Here is a 17,850-nt window from a genome sequence, read left to right as displayed (position 1 = left end):
AGCAGCAGCCCCTGCTGCCTGCACATGGTCCTGCAGGGGCGGCTGGGAGTTGAGGGCTGCAAACTGGGGGTGTAGGCAATGGAAGGGGTCAGCTCCACTTGTTGTGGGGGAATGTGCCTGGGTTCTTGTTTCATAGCAACCTGGATTCAATTGCCAGCTCCTTCTGGGATCACAGACAAGGGACTTTACATATCTGAGCCTCACTTGCTACATTTGCAAAATGGGGTTAGCAGTGCCTACTGCATAGGATTCCCGTGAACATTCAAGGAGAAAAGGTGTGTGACATGCTTAGCCCAGAGCCTGGCCCCTAGGAAGTCCTCCGGAAGGGGCTGGCGACTGGCGTCATTATTTCTCTTCTATATTGCCATTACGCTGATTCTGACTCATGGTCCACGTGTGCAGAGTAGAGCTGCACCCCACAGGGTCTTCATGACTGTGACCTTTCAGAAGCAGACTGCTAGGCTTTTCTTTGGAGGCACGTGTGCGTGGGTTTGAATGATCCACCTTTTGGTTAGTAGCCAAGCACTTAATCATTTGTGCCACTCCTTATTTTTGTCAAGCTCCTTAATTCTCTTTAAGGCTCAGTTTTCTCATCTGGAAATTGGGGATCATCATCTCTATTGGGCAGGGTTGCCATGGAAATTAAACGATTCAGTACTCAGGGGTAGAAAACTCAAATGCTGACACAGCCAGCCAGGGTACTATGAATCGATCCAGAAGCCTGGGTGGGAATCAGTAAACTGGAGAGAGCTCTTAGCCTCTCAGCTCCCGATGCTGCTCTGTGGGATACCAGCTCCACGATGTCAGATCTATTACATTTTCAAGAAGCTGGAAATCTGAATGCTTTTAAATGCAAAATTTTTCCAGTTTTAAAATGCTAGCAACTAATTAAAAAATATGTACCTAAGCAACATGTGGTCTCCAATTATGTCTGTGGGCTGGACAAGCCTACCAGTTTGCAACAATAAACAATACAAATTGTTAACATTTATTCTATTCTTACTCTGTGCCAGGTATTGTTCTAAGCTGTCTGTCTACATGGATTATCTCATTTAATGATCTGAATAACTCTATGAGTTGGGCACTATTATGTATTCATTTTAAAGATGAGACAACTAAGGCACAGTAACTTAGTAGCTCCCAATATCTTCCCAATCATTACTGGCCCTATCCCTGCTCCTGCTGCTGCTCGCCTGCCTGCCCTCCCTGGGTCCCTTTTATTTCCCTGGACCCCCAGTCTCCTTCTGAAGTGCTTAGCTCTGGGCAGGCAAGTGGCCACCCCACGGTAGGAGGTACCAAGGCCTTCTGCAAAGCCCAGCAGGCCCAGTCCTGAGAGACCTGGAGGAAGGGGGGGTTCTCCTGGTGCCCACTGGCTGGCCCTCTCCAATGTACTCCAGTTGTGCCCTCCACATCAGGAGAGGGCTGAAGGGCAGGAGACAGAAGGTCCCACCTGTTTCCCTTTCTTCTTAGTCAACTGGAAAAGCCTTTTATGCAAGTGTTTACTGTGTGCCTGGCACTGAGCTAACTGCTGTACCTACAGGAGCTCATTGAATTCTCTTGCTAATTCAGTATTTCACCTATACTGAGTCATGTAGGAGGAGGAGCTCTGGTGGCATAGTGCCTAAGGCATTTGACTGCTAACCAGAAGGCTGGCTGTTCAAACCCACCAGCCACTCCTCGGAAGGAAGATTGGGCAATCTACTTCTGTAGTGATACTGCCTCGGAAATCCAAGGAGGGGTCACGTCATAAAGGTGGGTAAATTGAGGATCAGAGAAGTAAAGTGACTTGACTAAGGTCACCTAGCAGAGGCAATACCCTAGACTCAGATCCTGGTTTGTCCGACTTTAAATAAAAATGATGCTACTTGACTGAGTCAGGCAGCACCACCCTAGATTCAACATGGTCACTGCGTTTTTGTCTTTCCACCTTGCATCTGCTAGAAGGCAAGGCTGAGGCTGTATTTGAAAGAGGGCAGCAGCTTCTAGAGGCAGCCCCATCATTCCACAAGTAGAGAAAGTAAGCTGGGGGAGTGCCCTTCAGAGCCCTCCAGCTCAGGGAAGAGTATGCTGAGCAGCTGGGAGGGAGGGCGTGGATTGGATGATGTCTCCAAGTGCTTTCTTGGCTCAGATACCAAGGCTGAGCAAAGGTTATGGGATGAGGAGGGCTTGACAATGCCCAGAGTCCCAAGCAACCCTGAATTATTGGCCCCCAGATTTCCCACCTTTCCTAAGCAGCTATCCCTCACAAACAGCCCCTCCCACCTGTAATATCTTCTTGCATCCCCATCACTGGAAGAGAGCTAAATTCTTGGAGGAGTAGCCGCTGTCTTCAGACATCCTCTCCCTTCAAAGCTGCCTGGTCCTCCCCGCCAAGAACACACTTTCCCAATGTTCGCCTTTACATTTTGCCTACATATTTTTACAGCCAAACAGAGCTTTCAAAGCCCTCCTTTTTCATCTCTTAATTAATTTTTATCTTCCAAGACAGAGGGAGGACAACACAGTACATGCTGTTTGTGATGTCTGCTGCTCCTGACAACTCTTCAAATGAAATTTCCTTTGGAATGATGGGGCTGCCTCTAGCCACCATCTCCCAAGCTGCATAGGCGGGGCTGAGAGATGCAGAGCCCTCAAAAGCCTGACGTCTGTCCCGTTTCCTGCTATTCTGTCTTTGGACAGAAATGGGTTCCCTCCCTGGTGTTCTGTTCTCAGCTAGGGCCTTTTTTAAGGTGGCCCGCAGCTCAACTAGGAGCACATGCTAACCACAAAAATGAAATTCATCTGCCCTGCACTGTGGGACACTAAGGGGTGCTACCTGCTTGATTCCTGACCCTACCATCAGCTCCCACATTTGCTTCACTTGGCTCCTACCATTTTTCATCTCTCTATCCATTAACTCAGCAATGATATCATGTATTACTTGAGCAATTACATGTATTACTTGAGCAATTACAATCCAGTGGCATAGTGCCTAAGGCATTTGACTGCTAACCAGAAGGCTGGCGGTTCAAACCCACGAGCCACTCCTTGGAAGGAAGATTGGGCAATCTACTTCTGTAGAGATACCACCTCAGAAACCCAAGAAGGGGTCACTATGAGTTAGGACAGACTCGATGGCAGTGAGTTTGGTTTGGTTTTTTTGAATACAATGTGCTAGTCCTATGTAAGGAAGTCTGGTGGCCTAGTGGATAAGGCACTTGACTGCTAACCAGAAGGTCAGCAGTTCGAACCCACCAGCTGCTCCATGGAAGGAAGACTGGGCAATCTACTTCCGTAAAGATTTACAGCCTTGGAAACCTAATGGAGGTCACTATGAGTTGGAAACGACTTGATGGCAGTGAGTTTTTTTTTTTTTTTTTTTTTAGTACTGCGTATGGTCTGGGGGCATGGCTCAAGCAACTGTGGCTCTTTTCTTCCCCAATGACTCCTGAGGACTGAGGCTGGATCCTTAAAGAGGAAATATGGTCATCTTTACAAAGGACATGGGCACCAGAACCAGATGGCTTGGGTTCAAATCCCAGCTCTGCGTTTCACTAGCTGTGTGACATTATGCAAGTCAGTAACCTCTCTGAGCCTCACTTTCATCATATGCAAAATGGAGATGATGACAATAATCCCTGCTTTCAATTTTGTTATGAGGATGATATGAGTGAACACATATAAAGTACATAGAACAGGGCCAGTTGCTGCTGAATTGACTATGACTCATGGTAACCCAATGTTAGAACAGAACTGTGCATAGCAGTCTCAATGGTGTGGCCTTTTGGAAGTAGATCCCCAGGTAGGCCTTTCTTCCAAGATTCAAACGACCAACTTTTGCTTAGTAGCTGAGCATTCAACTGTTTGTGCCATGCTGGAACCCTGCCTGACACATAGTAAGTGCTTAATAAATGTTACTATTATTGTGGATTTTGGCAATGTCTCCTAGGCATCTGATGGCTACTCCTCTGGAGTTGACTCCTGTTTAGCCCTATGCCAGCCTTGCCATATTCACTCACAGGCAGGAGAGACACCATCCCCTCCAGCAGAGGCTCCTGGCATGAGTGTGGGTACTCCTCAGTGAGGACAGCTCGGAGGGCACTGTGAACGCAGAGACAGAATATCTGACCTTGCATCCTGGTTCCACCATTGAGCTCCTGAGTGGTCTTGGAAAAATCACCTAGACTCTCTGGGCTTCTGTTTCTAGGTTCAATTCAGATCTCCTAATAATAAGGAGGCTACACATGGCCCAGGGGAGGGGTATAACCAGTTGAGGAACTCGACTATGGAGGGAGGGCAGGGAGTGGTGGGGGCAAGAAAGGAAAGAAGATATCCAGGAACCTTCTGGGTGGGTTTTGTGTGTCTAGTTCAATATCTGAGGTGGGTTAATGTGTCCATGTTCAGGTTCCTCTCTGCCTACCTAATGCCGCTGCTGCCAATGAAAGAGCAACAAGAGCTTTGCTTGAATTAGAGCAGGAGAGACAATATGACCAGACATAAAGAAGACTTAATTGATCATCAGAAGTGCAAGAAAGTGGAGTCAGTTCTGCAGAGCAATGTGCAGTTGCTGTTTCTGCCTGACAAGACCTTGTGAACATGGGCCTTGGGCACCAGTGTCCTATTTAGGAAGCAGCATCTGATTCCCTCCACCGCCCTCCTCACTGCATGGTTTGCAGGAAAGGTGGGTGAGGGTGGAGCAGACTGTGGGAGGTGCTGCTTGATACTGAGGACAGTCGCTTGGTGGGGAGCTGGGAGTAGGCTCTTGGAAGCCAATCTGAGCATCTTAGCATGGAGGGAGGCAAGGGCATCCAATCAGCGGCAATGAGCATGCACTGGGCTTATTTATGCTGCTTCCCTTTGATCGGGAGCCCTGTTTAGAGATGAGCTCATGCATAATGCATACGTGATGCTCTGGCACAGTCAAAGGGCTGGGCTGCAGCCTGGGGGTAGGCATGAGTAAGCTTGCATACACACACACACTCTCTCTCACTCTCTCTCTTTCTTTCTCACACACACATACATACACACAGGCTACTATATACACACATGCATGCACAGGCAATTACACACACATGAATACACATATGCATGGGCCATTACACATACATACACAGGCCATTGCATATGCACAAGCCCATCCCCCTCGCCACTCACACTTATCTAGGCACACCATATGGATGTTCAAGCAGGGCACTTGCACACACTTTCCACACATATATACATGTAAACATTCTAGCACACACTTGCATACACTCATAGGCACATATCCACACACCCAAGTCATAGAGATGGATGCATATCTATGCTCACTATCTTACACATACATACATGCATGTGCACAGACACTTATGCCCAAGCACAAATACACATATGAACCCACACAAGGGACTCTTGCACAGACACTTATGTGCATACATACATACACAAATGCATATTTTCATGTATTGTATACTGCTATTTGTACACATATGTAACCACATGCTTGCTCACATTCATATACATATACACAGCCCTATATGACCTACACACCTATGAACATGCTTTTATTTTCCTCATACTCTGAAATACATGGTGATGACCCCTTAGGAAGGTTGTGGTTGCAGCTTCTCAGTGGTAGCAGCAGCATCCGAGAGGAGCCCTTTCCTCGCCCTCTTCTCTTTACTAAGCAGCTGCTTCCAACCTCAGGGAAGGGTGCAGGGAAGACTGGGCTGGGGGAGAGTGTCATCAGGGCTTCAGTGCCAGGAGGCTTTCCCACTCAGCCTCTTCCTTTCCTCCTTCTTCAGGACCCCACTGAAGACGCAATCCATCACTCAGAGGCTTAGCCTAAAAAGAGGCAGCAAGGACTGAGGGGTGGGGAACCAGGGACCAGAGGAAAGGGAACCAATTCAAGTCTTCCAGACTTATGGAGCCACTGATTGATAATTAAACAAATAAATGGTTGAATGGAACTTGCAGCCATAGAGTTCCCAAATCTTGGTCATTTCTGAGAAATAATTAGAGCCGTGGTCCTCAAACTGTGGTCCCAGGACCAGGAGCACTAGCATCACCTGGAATGTTGCTAGCAACACACATTCTCAGAGCTCACCCTCAGACCAATTCAACCAGTGACTTGGAGGGGGTGGGTGGGCAACAGCCTGTGTTTTAACTATCTGCACATAATCTGGATGCAGGCTCAGGTTTCAGAACCACTGGCCTAGAACATGGGCTTTGTAGGAAGGCAGAGGTGGGTCAGCATTTGGCTCTGTCAGTTGTAAGTCCTTGGACAAGCTGCTTACCCCACGGAGTCTCAGTTTACATATGTGTAAAATGGAAATAACTATGGCACCTGCCTCAGAGGATCTGTCATGAAGATTAAGTGCAGCCAAACATTTAACACAGTATCCCCCCCAGCCCACTGTGAGTGCTCAGTAATGACAGCTATTGCTAATTTTATGTTAACTCCCGAAGGAACATTCATAGTTACTGGCTCTCAGTTTGGCAGTTTGAACCTATTAGCCACTCCATGGGAGAAAGATGAGGCAGTCTGTTTCCATAAAAATTTCCAGCTTTGGAAACCCTATGGGGCAGTTCTACTCAGTCCTAAAGGATGCTATGAGTCAAAACTGACTTGACGGCACTGGTTTAGTGGTCCAACTTTTAAGCTTCCTCTCTTTTTAGAGGATGGGACCCCTCCTCCCTCCACAATGGTGAAATGCTCATGAAGCCTCTTGGAGGTGGATGGTGCTGAGACCCAAAGCCAATGGCACAGAGCTCACTGGTCCCAGAGTCCTTTTATGTGCCTGGCCAGTCCCTTCTTCCCTCCCTTCCACTTCTCTTTTTCCATCTGTCCTCCTCTGATGATTTTACAAAAAACAGAGAACATTCACAGTGCTTGTCCCAGGTGTGGAAACTCCTAGAATCTGTGCTGGGATTAGTTCACATCACCACAACTCCCCAAGGTCAACTGGTCCCAAACAGGGAGGGGCTGCGTCCTGGAGATTTCTGGCTCATTGACCTTCTGTGGTTAAAGAAGGACAGAAATGCCCTTCCCTCTTCTGCTAGCCAAGGTTGGGGGAGAGCCAGGTCTTGGAACTGCAAGGGGAGGGAGAGGGCCTCACCTTGAAGAAGGTCATGGTGGCCCCATCCTTGACAGCTCCATACTCGATTTTGGTTTGCTTGGCCAGGTCATCGGCAGAGTCGATGGGTGATTCCATCCGCTCCACAGTCAGAAAGGCAGCCAGGTTGGCCGTGTAGGAGGAGATTATGATGAGCGTGAAGAACCACCAGATGCCACCGATGATGCGTGTGGACAGAGCTTTGGGCATTAGCTCAGAGCCTGGGGGAGGGAGGAGAAAGGTGGTCCCTTACAAGGTCCAGACCAGGGCTTTCTGAAGCCTTCTGGGTCACAGATTGCATTGACAAACTAATAAAAGCAGAGATCCTTCCCCTACAACAGTGGTTCTCAGAAGTGTGGTCCCTGGGCCAGCAGCATCAGCACCACCTGAGAACTTGTTAGAAATGCACATTTTGGGACCCCACCCTAGGACCCACTGCATAAGTAACTTTGGGAATAGGGCCTGACAATCTCTTTCAATAAGCTCTCAGGTAATTCTGGTGTATGCTAACATTAAAAAATAATTATTGTGGAATAAGACATTCACAACATTTCACAGTTGTATCAGTCTCCGAGGTGTATCCACAGATTAACTGTGTGGTCCCATGTTAGGAACACTGGGAGCAGAAGCCCTGGGTTCTTAAGGGAATCTTGCTCCTAACTCTCTGTGTGGTCTTGTGCCTCTTCAGGGAAGGAGAATCTCGCCTTCCTCTGTCCCAGCCTCACACAAATATCGGAATGCTGCAATGATATAATATGAGGCTACGAGGAGGAATTGTGTTGGAAATACAAGTGGTATACAAACACAAGATCGCTATGTGGTGCTTGGCAGGAAGAGAAAATCAACATTTTTTGAAGCTTTTCACTGAAATATATCACTCCTCCTTCCTGACCTTGGGTGTGGAGCACACTATAGATGAAACCTTCTAAGTGAAGTAATTAACTAGGCAGCTTTCAAGAGATTTAAATAGCAAGTGACTCCTGAACTTCCCAGAATATTTGGACCTGCAATCTGAAAAGCGTCTGCTTTGATATGGATAATTTTTTTTTTTCCTCAAAGAAATCACTCAAGGGAGAGTTTTTCAAATACATAACTATTTTTCTCCCTCCTAATCAAAACCACGCGGGGAATACATCAGGGGCCAGTGCTTTGAATAGCAGCAGCAGGTAGAAGAGGAGAAGCTGTTCGTGCATTGAGGGGCTTCCAGGCCTCCCCCAACTGTCACTGAACGCAGATGATGGACAAAGAAGCAAGGTGAGTCTTCAGGAAACTCATTAATAGTGGGAACAGAATGAGGCCCTTCCCTTGAAAACTGCCTGTCACTTCCCAGCATCTGGAGACAACACAGGCACCTCAGCTTTCCCTCCTCAACCAGCCACCCCTGACTCACCTGCGTGGTTGCCTCAAGCCAGATCTCGAGCTGCCCCAAAAGGGATAATACTTTTTTTGTTGTTTTTGTTGTAATTTGGGTGAAAGTTTACAGAGCAAATTAGTTTTCCATTCAACAGTTTACACACATTTTGTTTCGTGATATTGGTTGCAATCTATTCAATGTAATAGCACTCTTCCCACTTTCTCCTGGGTTACCTGACCCCTCCTGTCTTCTAAGCTTAATTCCTGGGCAAATGCTGTCCTGTTGGTCTCATATGGCTGATTTTTCTGAGCAGTACGTTCCTCACAGGTGTTACTGTTCCCCTTACAGGCCTGTCTATTATTTGGCAGAAAGCTGAGCCAATGAGGTATGTTCAGTTCCAGTCTTGAAGGGTGTCTAAGGGTCAGTCTCAGGGGTTCTACCTTCTCCATCAGACCAGTAACTCTAGTCTTTTTTTTTTTTTTTTTTTTAATGAGAATCACTCATTTTAGTTGTTGGCTTGGTGAGTTCTGTCAGGCTCTGTTGGACTCTTGACCAGGCTCCTGCCCCTGCCCTGGCTGAATGTCTCTGGGGTTGGAGTGTGAGACAGACTTCACTCTCCTTCTCCTTCACTCAACTTCCTCCTGAAATTCTTAGTCCATCTCTGTCCCTCCATCCCCATGGTGTAGGCCAGTTTAGGCCTCACCATCTCATGTCTGCAATGGCCTCCCCGTGAGCCTCCCGTCTCCCCCACCCTGCTCCCCACCCACAGCTGAACTCTGCTCAGCTAGATTCTGTGCTGGTCAGGCCATAGAATAGGGCTTGGCATAGAGCAGGCACTAAGGACACATTGGGATATCATTTATTCATTCAGTGTTTACTAATGGATATCTACTGAGGACCATGGCATGTGATGGGACCTGAGTATATACATAGACAAGTGAGAAAAGGAGTTTCCTTTGCCCCTTAGAGCTCTTCCTCCACTCCCAGGTCACCTACTGCTCCTCAGTGGGAGGACAACACAGGTAGAGACTTTGGTTGTTTCCAGTTCCCCACGATAAGGCAGTGAAAGTCTCTGGATGTTGACTCTATAGGCAGGGGCAATATGCATATGGCTCCAGGCCAGCAGGGCTGGGAAGGATTCTACCTGGGAGTCTTCCTGGCTAAGGACTGTCTCTCTCCCTGTGTCTGCCCTCCAGCCCAGTGGCATCTCTGAGATGCTTGAGCAACTGCTGCTATTTTCAAAGGATAAGGCACCCACCCAGGCCAGACTGAAACAATGTAAGAGGTGGTCCTGTCACCCCATCTCTGATGCACTCAGGTTGAAGTCCTTATCTCAGCCATGACCTCTCTGGCCCCATAATCCCCATGCCAGGTGGCCATGAGTCATGTCCATCCTACATCCTGAAGTTCCCTCAGACCATCTCTGTCCCTCCCTCCCCATGGACATGGCCTTAGTTCAGGCTTCATCATCTCATTCCTGCAATGGCCTCCTCCTCAGGCTCCCCTCGGCCATAGCCCAGTGCTGCTCAGCTAGATTCTAAGGTGGTGAGGCCACTGGCAGGGGCAGCCCTAGCAAACAGGATGATCAATGCTCATCACAGCTGGAGCAGCAGGTGTTGGGGATGGATCCTGCATGCCAGGAGTGGGGAGTGGCTTATCTGCTTTAGCCTCTGACCCTCAGCCAGACCATTCTGCATACTCCAACCATCTCTAGTTTGGAATGGCCCAGCAGGGTGTCCCTGGGGAGTAGGCTGGCTCTGTTCACAGAGGAGATGCTATGGGGCCCTCTGGGGAGATGAGGCTCCAGGAGAGGGTACATACCTTGTTGCATGAGGGATCCCATTCCGAACCAGAAGCTGTTGAGCAGAGTGAAGTTGTTTTCCACCACCTCAGAGCCAGGGTTGCAGGGGTGAGCGTCATACCACTCGTAAGGGCTGAATCTGCAGCAGGAAGAGGGGAGCAGTGAGGCTGAACTGCAGGGAGCCGGGAGGGAAGGAGAGCTCATGCCACAGGGGACCATGAATTAGCCAACATTTATGTGCCAACCACTTTAGCATCAATTTCCTCATCCTTCTGCTGGGAAGGCAGGGCATCAGGGCCATTTTTTCTGGTTCTTTATTGTCAGTGCCCTTTTCTAGTTATAAAAGTAATTCAGCAGTATCTTTTAAAATTAAAAGTGCACAAGCCCTTCAACCTAGCAATTCTGCAACTCATTATCCATCCTAGAGAAAACATTCATAGCACGCATCAAGAGAAATGCACAGGGTATTTATCAAAGCATTGTTTGTAATAGCAAAAAACTGGGAACAACCTAAATGTCCTACAATAGAGGAATGATTAAATAAACTCTGCCACAACTGTCCTTTGAAATATCATGCAGCTGTTGAAAGAGAATGAGGTACTTCTGGAGTACCAACAGGAGAAGACCTTCAACACATATTGTTTGGTTAAACAAAGTGATAAAAATAAGAACAATATGTATATAAATAGATTCTTAAAGACATTCCATACATCTATGTGTATGTACATTTGTATGTCAGTGCATACCAAAGGGTTTAAAAGGATGCATATCTAAAAAGAACAGTATTTCCTCTTCGGTGCTTCAGTGATAGAATTCTCACATTCCATGTGAGAGACCCAGGTTCGATTCAAGTCAGTGCATCCTATGTGCAGCCACTACTCATGTGTCAGTTGAGGCTTTTGTGTTGCCATGGTGCCGAACAGGTTTCAGAGGTAGACTAGGGAGAAAGCTTGGTGATCTACTTCCAAAAATCAGCCAGTGAAAACCCTATGAATCAAAATGGTCCGATAAGCAACCACGCATGGGGATAGGGCAGAGCCAGGCAGCATTTTGTTCCATTGCCCATGGGGTCTCTGTGAGTTGGGGCCCACTTTGATGACAGCTAACAACCTCCTCTGGAAGGGGAGTCAGAATGGCTGAAGGGACTCCATGGAGGCCAGCTGCTTTATATGTGTTACATGAATTTTTAAAAATGACAATGTGTTTTTGAATAACTAACTTAATTACAAATATAATTTAAAAATTGAAAATAGGAAAAAGTAAAGCACACTCTTTATAAAACATTCAAACAGTCTAGAGGAATACAATGAGAAAGTGAAAGTATTCCATGATCCCACCCCACCCCAGAGAGAACAGTGTGGTATATATTTTAGATTTCTTCCTGAATATGCAAATAGATATATGGCCCCCCAAAACCCACAAATCTACTGTCGTTGAGTCGATTGTGATTTATAGCAACACTGGAATAGAAAACAACTGCCCCATAGGCTTTCCAAGCCTGTAAACCTTTATGGAAGCAGATTGCTTCATCTTTGGTCTGCAAAGCAGCTGATGGGTTTGAACCACTGACATTTTGGTAAACACCCAATGGCTTTAACCACTGTGCCACCAGAGCTTCTGGTCATATATATATGACAGGAAGGAAAAGAAATGTTATTTAAAACCTCCCATTGCCTTCCAAGGGGAGTTCTGGTAGCATAGTGCCTAAGGCACTTGACTGCTAACCAGAAGGCTGGTGGTTCAAACCCACCAGCCACTCCTGGGAAGGAAGATGGGGCAATCTACTTCCGTAGTGATACTGCCTCGGAAACCCAAGGAGGGGTCGCTATGAGTCGGGTCCGACTCGACGGTACATAACAACAACAACATTGCCTTCCAAGAAAGAGAGGTCTTGGTAACCGGGAGGCTCTTTGTTTCCTGCATGAATTCTGGTTGAGGATCTGTGAGACTGAAGAAGCTGGGAGGAGGCTGGGAGGAGAGTTGGAGGGGCCTGGGAAAAACCAGGAAGAGGGAGGGGTGCTGAGCTGAGAGACTGGGAAGGAGAGGTAAGTTCAACAGGGTTGTTTGTCTGTTTCTTTGTTTTTAAGTTTAGTGCCCTTTAAGTGTGATGTTGTAACTTCCTTTTTCCACCTTGTGGTGGTTAAGTTTGTGTGTCAACTTGGCTGGGCCTGGTTGACTGGCTGGGCAGCTGGATGTAGCATTCCCCATGATGAGGCTGGTAATCAACTCCAGGGTAGAATCTACTATGAGCAGCTGGGTAGCTGCCTTAGGGACATGGTCTGCTTCCTGTGTATAAGCAGAAGCCTTGGGGATAGTCTCTAGCTTATGGCATGCTTGAACCCTGCATGTAGCCATGTTGTTGTTCAGCAGCCTGCCATGCTCTGCCGACTTTGGGACTTTCAATGGACTTGAATCAATGGCCTGCCATGTGATTTGGTAACATTGGGACTATGCCTTTTTACTTGTCAACCTTGGGCTTGTCAGCTTCAGCAGCCAGCAGCTGATTGAGTGAAGAAAAGCCTCTAGCTCCAGTGGGCCGGGAGCAGGAGGCAGAGCTGAATGAAGCCCAAGGCTGAGGAGCTTTCACCCAGCCCCTAGAGCCTGGCACTTTGGACTCAGACTTAAAGCCTCCAAACTGTGAGAGAATAAACTCCAGTTTGTTCAGCCATCCCATTTGTGGTATATTCTTGCCAGAGCGGCACTAGGTAACCAGAACACACTTCCTTCCTAAAACCTTTTTGAATTTATACATTGATCACCCATGGTCATGTGAGAAGAATTTTGTTTTCATGAAGTTGAAAGATCCTTCAGATAGGAAGAGAAAAAAGAAATCCAAAATGAGGTTTCAAACCAAGATGGGGATTTTGAAAGGAAATGATCAGAAACTGGTTGCCATGGAGTTGCCCCCAACTCATGGTGATCCCATGTGTGTCAGAAGAGAGCTGTGCTCCACTGGGTTTTCCGTGGCTGAGTTTTCAGTAGTAGATCACCAGACCTCTCTTCCAATGTGCCTTTGGGTAGACTCGAACCTCTAACCTTTCAGTTATTGGCACAGCACAACCATTTGCACTGCCCAGGGACACAGACTGGTCAGAGGCTAAAATTCCACGAGGAAGAGATAATAGAGTCAACAGCACAGACATGAGAAGCTGTAGACCTGGGGACCTGCTCGCCTTTCACAGACTCCATCTCACAGGATGAGGTCAGCTGTGTCCATCTCCAGCAGCAAGCATTCACCCTACAGATAATTGTGTTTTACCCCGACAGTGTTGTGAAAAATCAAATTAGTGGCCACATAGAAAAGCTATGAGATGTCACATAAAAGTCTGAGTATCTTCTTAAAAATCAGCATCTCAGGGAACACTGGGCCTGTATTTCTGTAGCACAATCTGTTGGAGCTGAACAGTGGCTGCTCTTTTTATCTAGGGTGTGTGTACTCCTGTTTGCTGCAATCTTTACCACTCCTTACTGCCTATTGCTTACCTTGCTTCAACCTTATGCTACCCGCCTGGCCTCTGGAGGTAATTGCATTTACCACCTGAATTGAAGTTGGACAAGTCTAAGTTTGAAGCCCATCTCTACCAAGGAAAAGCTTTTTGACTTTGGTCAATGACTTAGTCTTGCTGAGCCTCAATTTCTGCTTCCGTAAAATGGGAATAATGATACTTACCTCACAGGGCTGTTCTAAGCATTTTGCAGGATGGGTGTGAATCATGTTGCATGACCACAGTACAGTGTGACAATTGTACAATGATGCTATTCATGGCTCTGTGGCCAAGACCCCTGTCTTTGCCCCTACTCTCTCCTAGTGTCCTGTGTCATTCCAGGAACTCCTGGAATCCCATTTCTTCCAGAAAAGCTCCTCAGATTAACCTGGGAAGGGTTCTTGCCTTCCTGGCTAGAAGGTAGGGGGTAGAACATAGGCTTGGTTGCTGCTGTCTGCTGACGAAAGGGTATGAATTGGAGGGGGAAGGGGAAACACGTCAAATGGGCAGAGCTCAAGGAGCTCAGAGGGGGTGGGGTGCTGAGAGGCCAGCTGGAGCTGCTAAAATTATGGTGAGAGCTCTGAGAGTGGCTCCTAGCTTTCAAAGGCTTGTTAGCCCATTAGAGACAAGAGGCGTAATGAAGGTCTCTCTGTGGCCGGCTCAGCCGACAAGGCAGGATGGCCACGCCAGCGGCAGGCTGGCAGCAAAAGGCTTTATAGGCAGGGCAATTTTATCTCTCACATCTTTTCCTTTGGTCTCCCTCATTCTGGGAGGAAGGAGTTGAAAGGGAATGGGGTGGGGAAAAGGCTTTCAAAGATGGTTCAGGAGAGAAAAAGGCTGAAACACCAAGTCCTTTGGATCTCAAATTGCCTCTCCAGAGAGGTCTTTCTTGGCACCTTGTTAAGATTTAGAGAAAAAAGAACCAGGGCAGGGGTTGGGGCTGGAGCCTGGAGAGAGGGGTCAGAGGGCACAGACACGAAGGGGTGGGGAAGCTGACCGAAGCCAATGGCAACTTGGGGCCAGGGTCAGCGATAGAGGGCAGATGTCTGGGTGGCCAGAGAAATAGGTCACAGATAAAACACTTGGTGACCTGAGTTCAAATGCTGGCTATGCCATTTATTGCTTCTTTGACCTTGGCAAATATTGAGCCTTTCTGAGTCTCAGATTTCTCCTTTTTGAAAGGCTGTGAGGATTAATAAGGTAATGGCTGTAAAGTACAGAGTATAATGCTTGGCAAACACTAAGTACTCACTAAACACTGAAGTAAACCTGTCCTCCAGTGACCTCCTCTTACTTCAGGTGAACAACTAAATGTACAAACATTGTTTGCATGTGTTCAAAGACATGTAAGTATGTAAATATGTGCTATGTTCTGCATGTGTGCATGTGTGTGAGCTTATGGGGCACTATTACCCCTGATAATGGAGCTCTGTTATAGTGGTTAAGGCAATTGGCTGCTAAGCAAAAGGTTGGTGGTTTGAATCCACCAGCTGCTCCAAAGAAGATGAGGCAGTCTGCTTCTGTAAAGATTTACAGCCTTGGAAATCCAAGGAGGAGTTGTTATGAGTCAGAATCAACTCAATGGCAGTGAGTTTGGGTTTTGACTTGTTACCCTTGATAAGGAGTCCCAGGGTGGTGCAAATGGTTAACACACTTGACTGCTAACTAAAAGGTTGGTGGTTCAAGTCTACCCAGAGGTGCCTTGGAATAAGGGCCTGGAGATCTACTTCTGAGAATCAGCCAGAGAGAATCCTATGGAGCACAGTTCTACTGAGACACATATGGGGTAATTATGAGTCAGAGTTGACTTCATGGCAACTGGTTGGGTTCCCCCTACTCATGGATTAGATGGACCCAGTCTGTTTTCTAAGTATTAAGTCACCCATTGTGCCTACTGACTGCAAGTGCTCCTGGGTCTGCTGCACCAGGTGCCCAACTAGAGGTGGTGCAGGTTTGGGCAAAGACTTAACCTCTCTGAGCCTGCTAATGGGTCCCAGGAAGCACTGCTGCATCTCAGAATCATGGACAAAGATCAGGGTGAGGACAGGGTGAGCCAAGCTTGGATGGGGGCATGGAATTCTCCTTGAATGATATGAAGGGATTTGAGCCTTAAGGCCTGAGTATGTGGGGACTTGTCTGGCTTCCTAAACCCTTAACCCTGGGCCAGATCTCCAACCAAGGCATTGACCTTACCTGGCGATGACAAAGAGGACACAGCTGACACCCAGGTAGGCGAGGAGCACGTACATCCAGATGTCTGGGGACAGGGGGTTGAGGAAGGAGAAGACACTGGGGTTGGTGCCATTGGGCTTGCGATACAGGATGCTCACACCAAGGGTCATGAAGGGCTTGGAGAAGTCGATGGCCTTTTCACGAACATGGGTGATGGTCAGAGGGGCCACGGCCAGATCTGCCTTCTGCAGCGAAAGAGAGACAGACAGACAGATGATGACCAAAGCCTCAGACTAGCAGGGGATATAACATCCACTCTTGGTGGAGAGGAATTGAGGTAGTGGCAGAGTCATTGTCAGATTACCCAATAAACAAGGAAAGCATGAGCTTACTTGTCCTCATTACTAATCTGTAGAGAACAGTTTCACATGTTTTTCAACCCATGCTCACTACAGATTAGTGAGGAAGCACAAGTAAGTCCTGCTTACCTTGCTTATTGGTAATCCACCCCTGTCCAGAGTGTTGGGGAGACAATGGTAAATTAGATTTAACCTCTATTCTCCAAGAGTTCATGGGTTTGAGGAAGTTGACAGTGATATCAACATGCAGAGAATGGAGCCCTACTAAAGCTTAACCCATGTGGTCCATTCTCAAAAGGGTGTTTTGTCAAATAAATACAGACCAACAAATGACAATCATTTAAAACTAGTTCATTTTCTTTATTTGTGTCTTTCAAAAATCATGAAGGGGACATAAAATCCACAACCATCCTTCTTTAAATCTGCTTTCCTTTTCCATCCACTTCTTGACTGTTTCATCCCATTCTTAATATTCCTTATATGAGAAAATTCCAAAACATCAGTCGGGCAAGGATAATACTATCTTTGGAGGGTGAGAGCGGTGAAGAAACTCAACAGACAAAGAGTCTTCTTTAATAGGTTGATGGTGGGGGGCGGTTAAGGTGAGGAATGCTCATATGTTAAATTTCAGTTCATCACAATTTTAATGAGGGGAATAATTAAATCTCCTGTTCTGAGCTTTTTATGATAAGAAATCTAAAATCCTTCATTTTCATCGCATCTTTCTGGCCTCACCCCACTGCTCTCCTCCTATACGAGGCCCCATTAAACTGCTTGCTCTTTATCATATTCCCTTCCCTTCCATGTTTTGCATACACTGCACTCTGTTTGGAATACCCATTTCCCATTGTTCAACTCTTACCACCTTCCATATTCCTTTGCACAAGGCTACCTCTTCCATAAAGCCTCCTCTGATAATCTCTAATTCTCAATGCCCATGAAGCTTGCTCCGGCTCATGTAAGGCACTGACCAGTTCAGTCTGGATAGCAGTATGTGCAGCCATGTGAGTGTCTGTCTTACTGGCCTATTGTCTTCCTGAGCACAGTTGGGGCAGTGACTGATTCATGGCTTCTTTTCTCCATTTCCAAGTCCACATCAGTCTCCATAACATTTTTTAATTAATAACGTTCCTCTCTGAGAGGCTGCCCCTTGGGCTTCTGTGGATATTTACTCCTGAGTGGGAACTAAGTTACCACTCCCTTCCCTCAGCTGGCTCAGGACAAAAAGGGAGCCTGTGGGTAAAGATCCTTTTACCAAGGGGGGGGGGGGCTCCCTCTGTGACTCCATCCCAAGCCTATAGCCGCTAGGCAGCCACACATTAGCTTAGTCCAGATCTATCCATCTATTTAATCATTCACTCATTCATTTTTTTAATGGGATCTGCTGGGCACTAGGGATGCAGAACTGTGCAAAACTGATATGATTTCTTCTCTCATGAAACTTACAGTCTAGTAAAGGAGATGGATATTAATCAAATACCCATGAAATAACCTTATACTTACAATTGCAGTGAGTGCTATGGTTGAAAAGTACAAGGAGCTCTGAGGCCTATAGGTCAGGGAAGAATTGCCCAAGGAAGTAAGATTTGAGTTGAAATCTGAAGAA

At 47.0% G+C, this 17,850-nt stretch overlaps 1 protein-coding gene across 1 annotated transcript in view; it reads right to left on the bottom strand.

Moving 5' to 3' along the window:
- GRIK3 (glutamate ionotropic receptor kainate type subunit 3) overlaps nt 1-17,850 on the bottom strand; it is a 283,994-nt gene that overhangs the window by 9,807 nt on the left and 256,337 nt on the right. The window contains exons 11-13 of the mRNA XM_007947630.2: nt 15,907-16,130; nt 10,249-10,367; nt 7,077-7,294 (exon numbers count right to left, since the gene is read on the bottom strand). Of these exons, the coding sequence (XP_007945821.1) occupies nt 7,077-7,294; nt 10,249-10,367; nt 15,907-16,130 (561 nt within the window). The remainder of the gene's footprint in view (nt 1-7,076; nt 7,295-10,248; nt 10,368-15,906; nt 16,131-17,850) is intronic.

This window comes from Orycteropus afer, unplaced genomic scaffold (assembly GCF_000298275.1).
Source record: "Orycteropus afer afer isolate SDZICR_OR568_19922 unplaced genomic scaffold, OryAfe1.0 scaffold00192, whole genome shotgun sequence".
NCBI classification, from domain to species: domain Eukaryota; kingdom Metazoa; phylum Chordata; class Mammalia; order Tubulidentata; family Orycteropodidae; genus Orycteropus; species Orycteropus afer.
The sequence above is the reverse complement of the archived record's forward strand: the minus strand, read 5'-3'. Positions and strand labels throughout refer to the sequence as shown.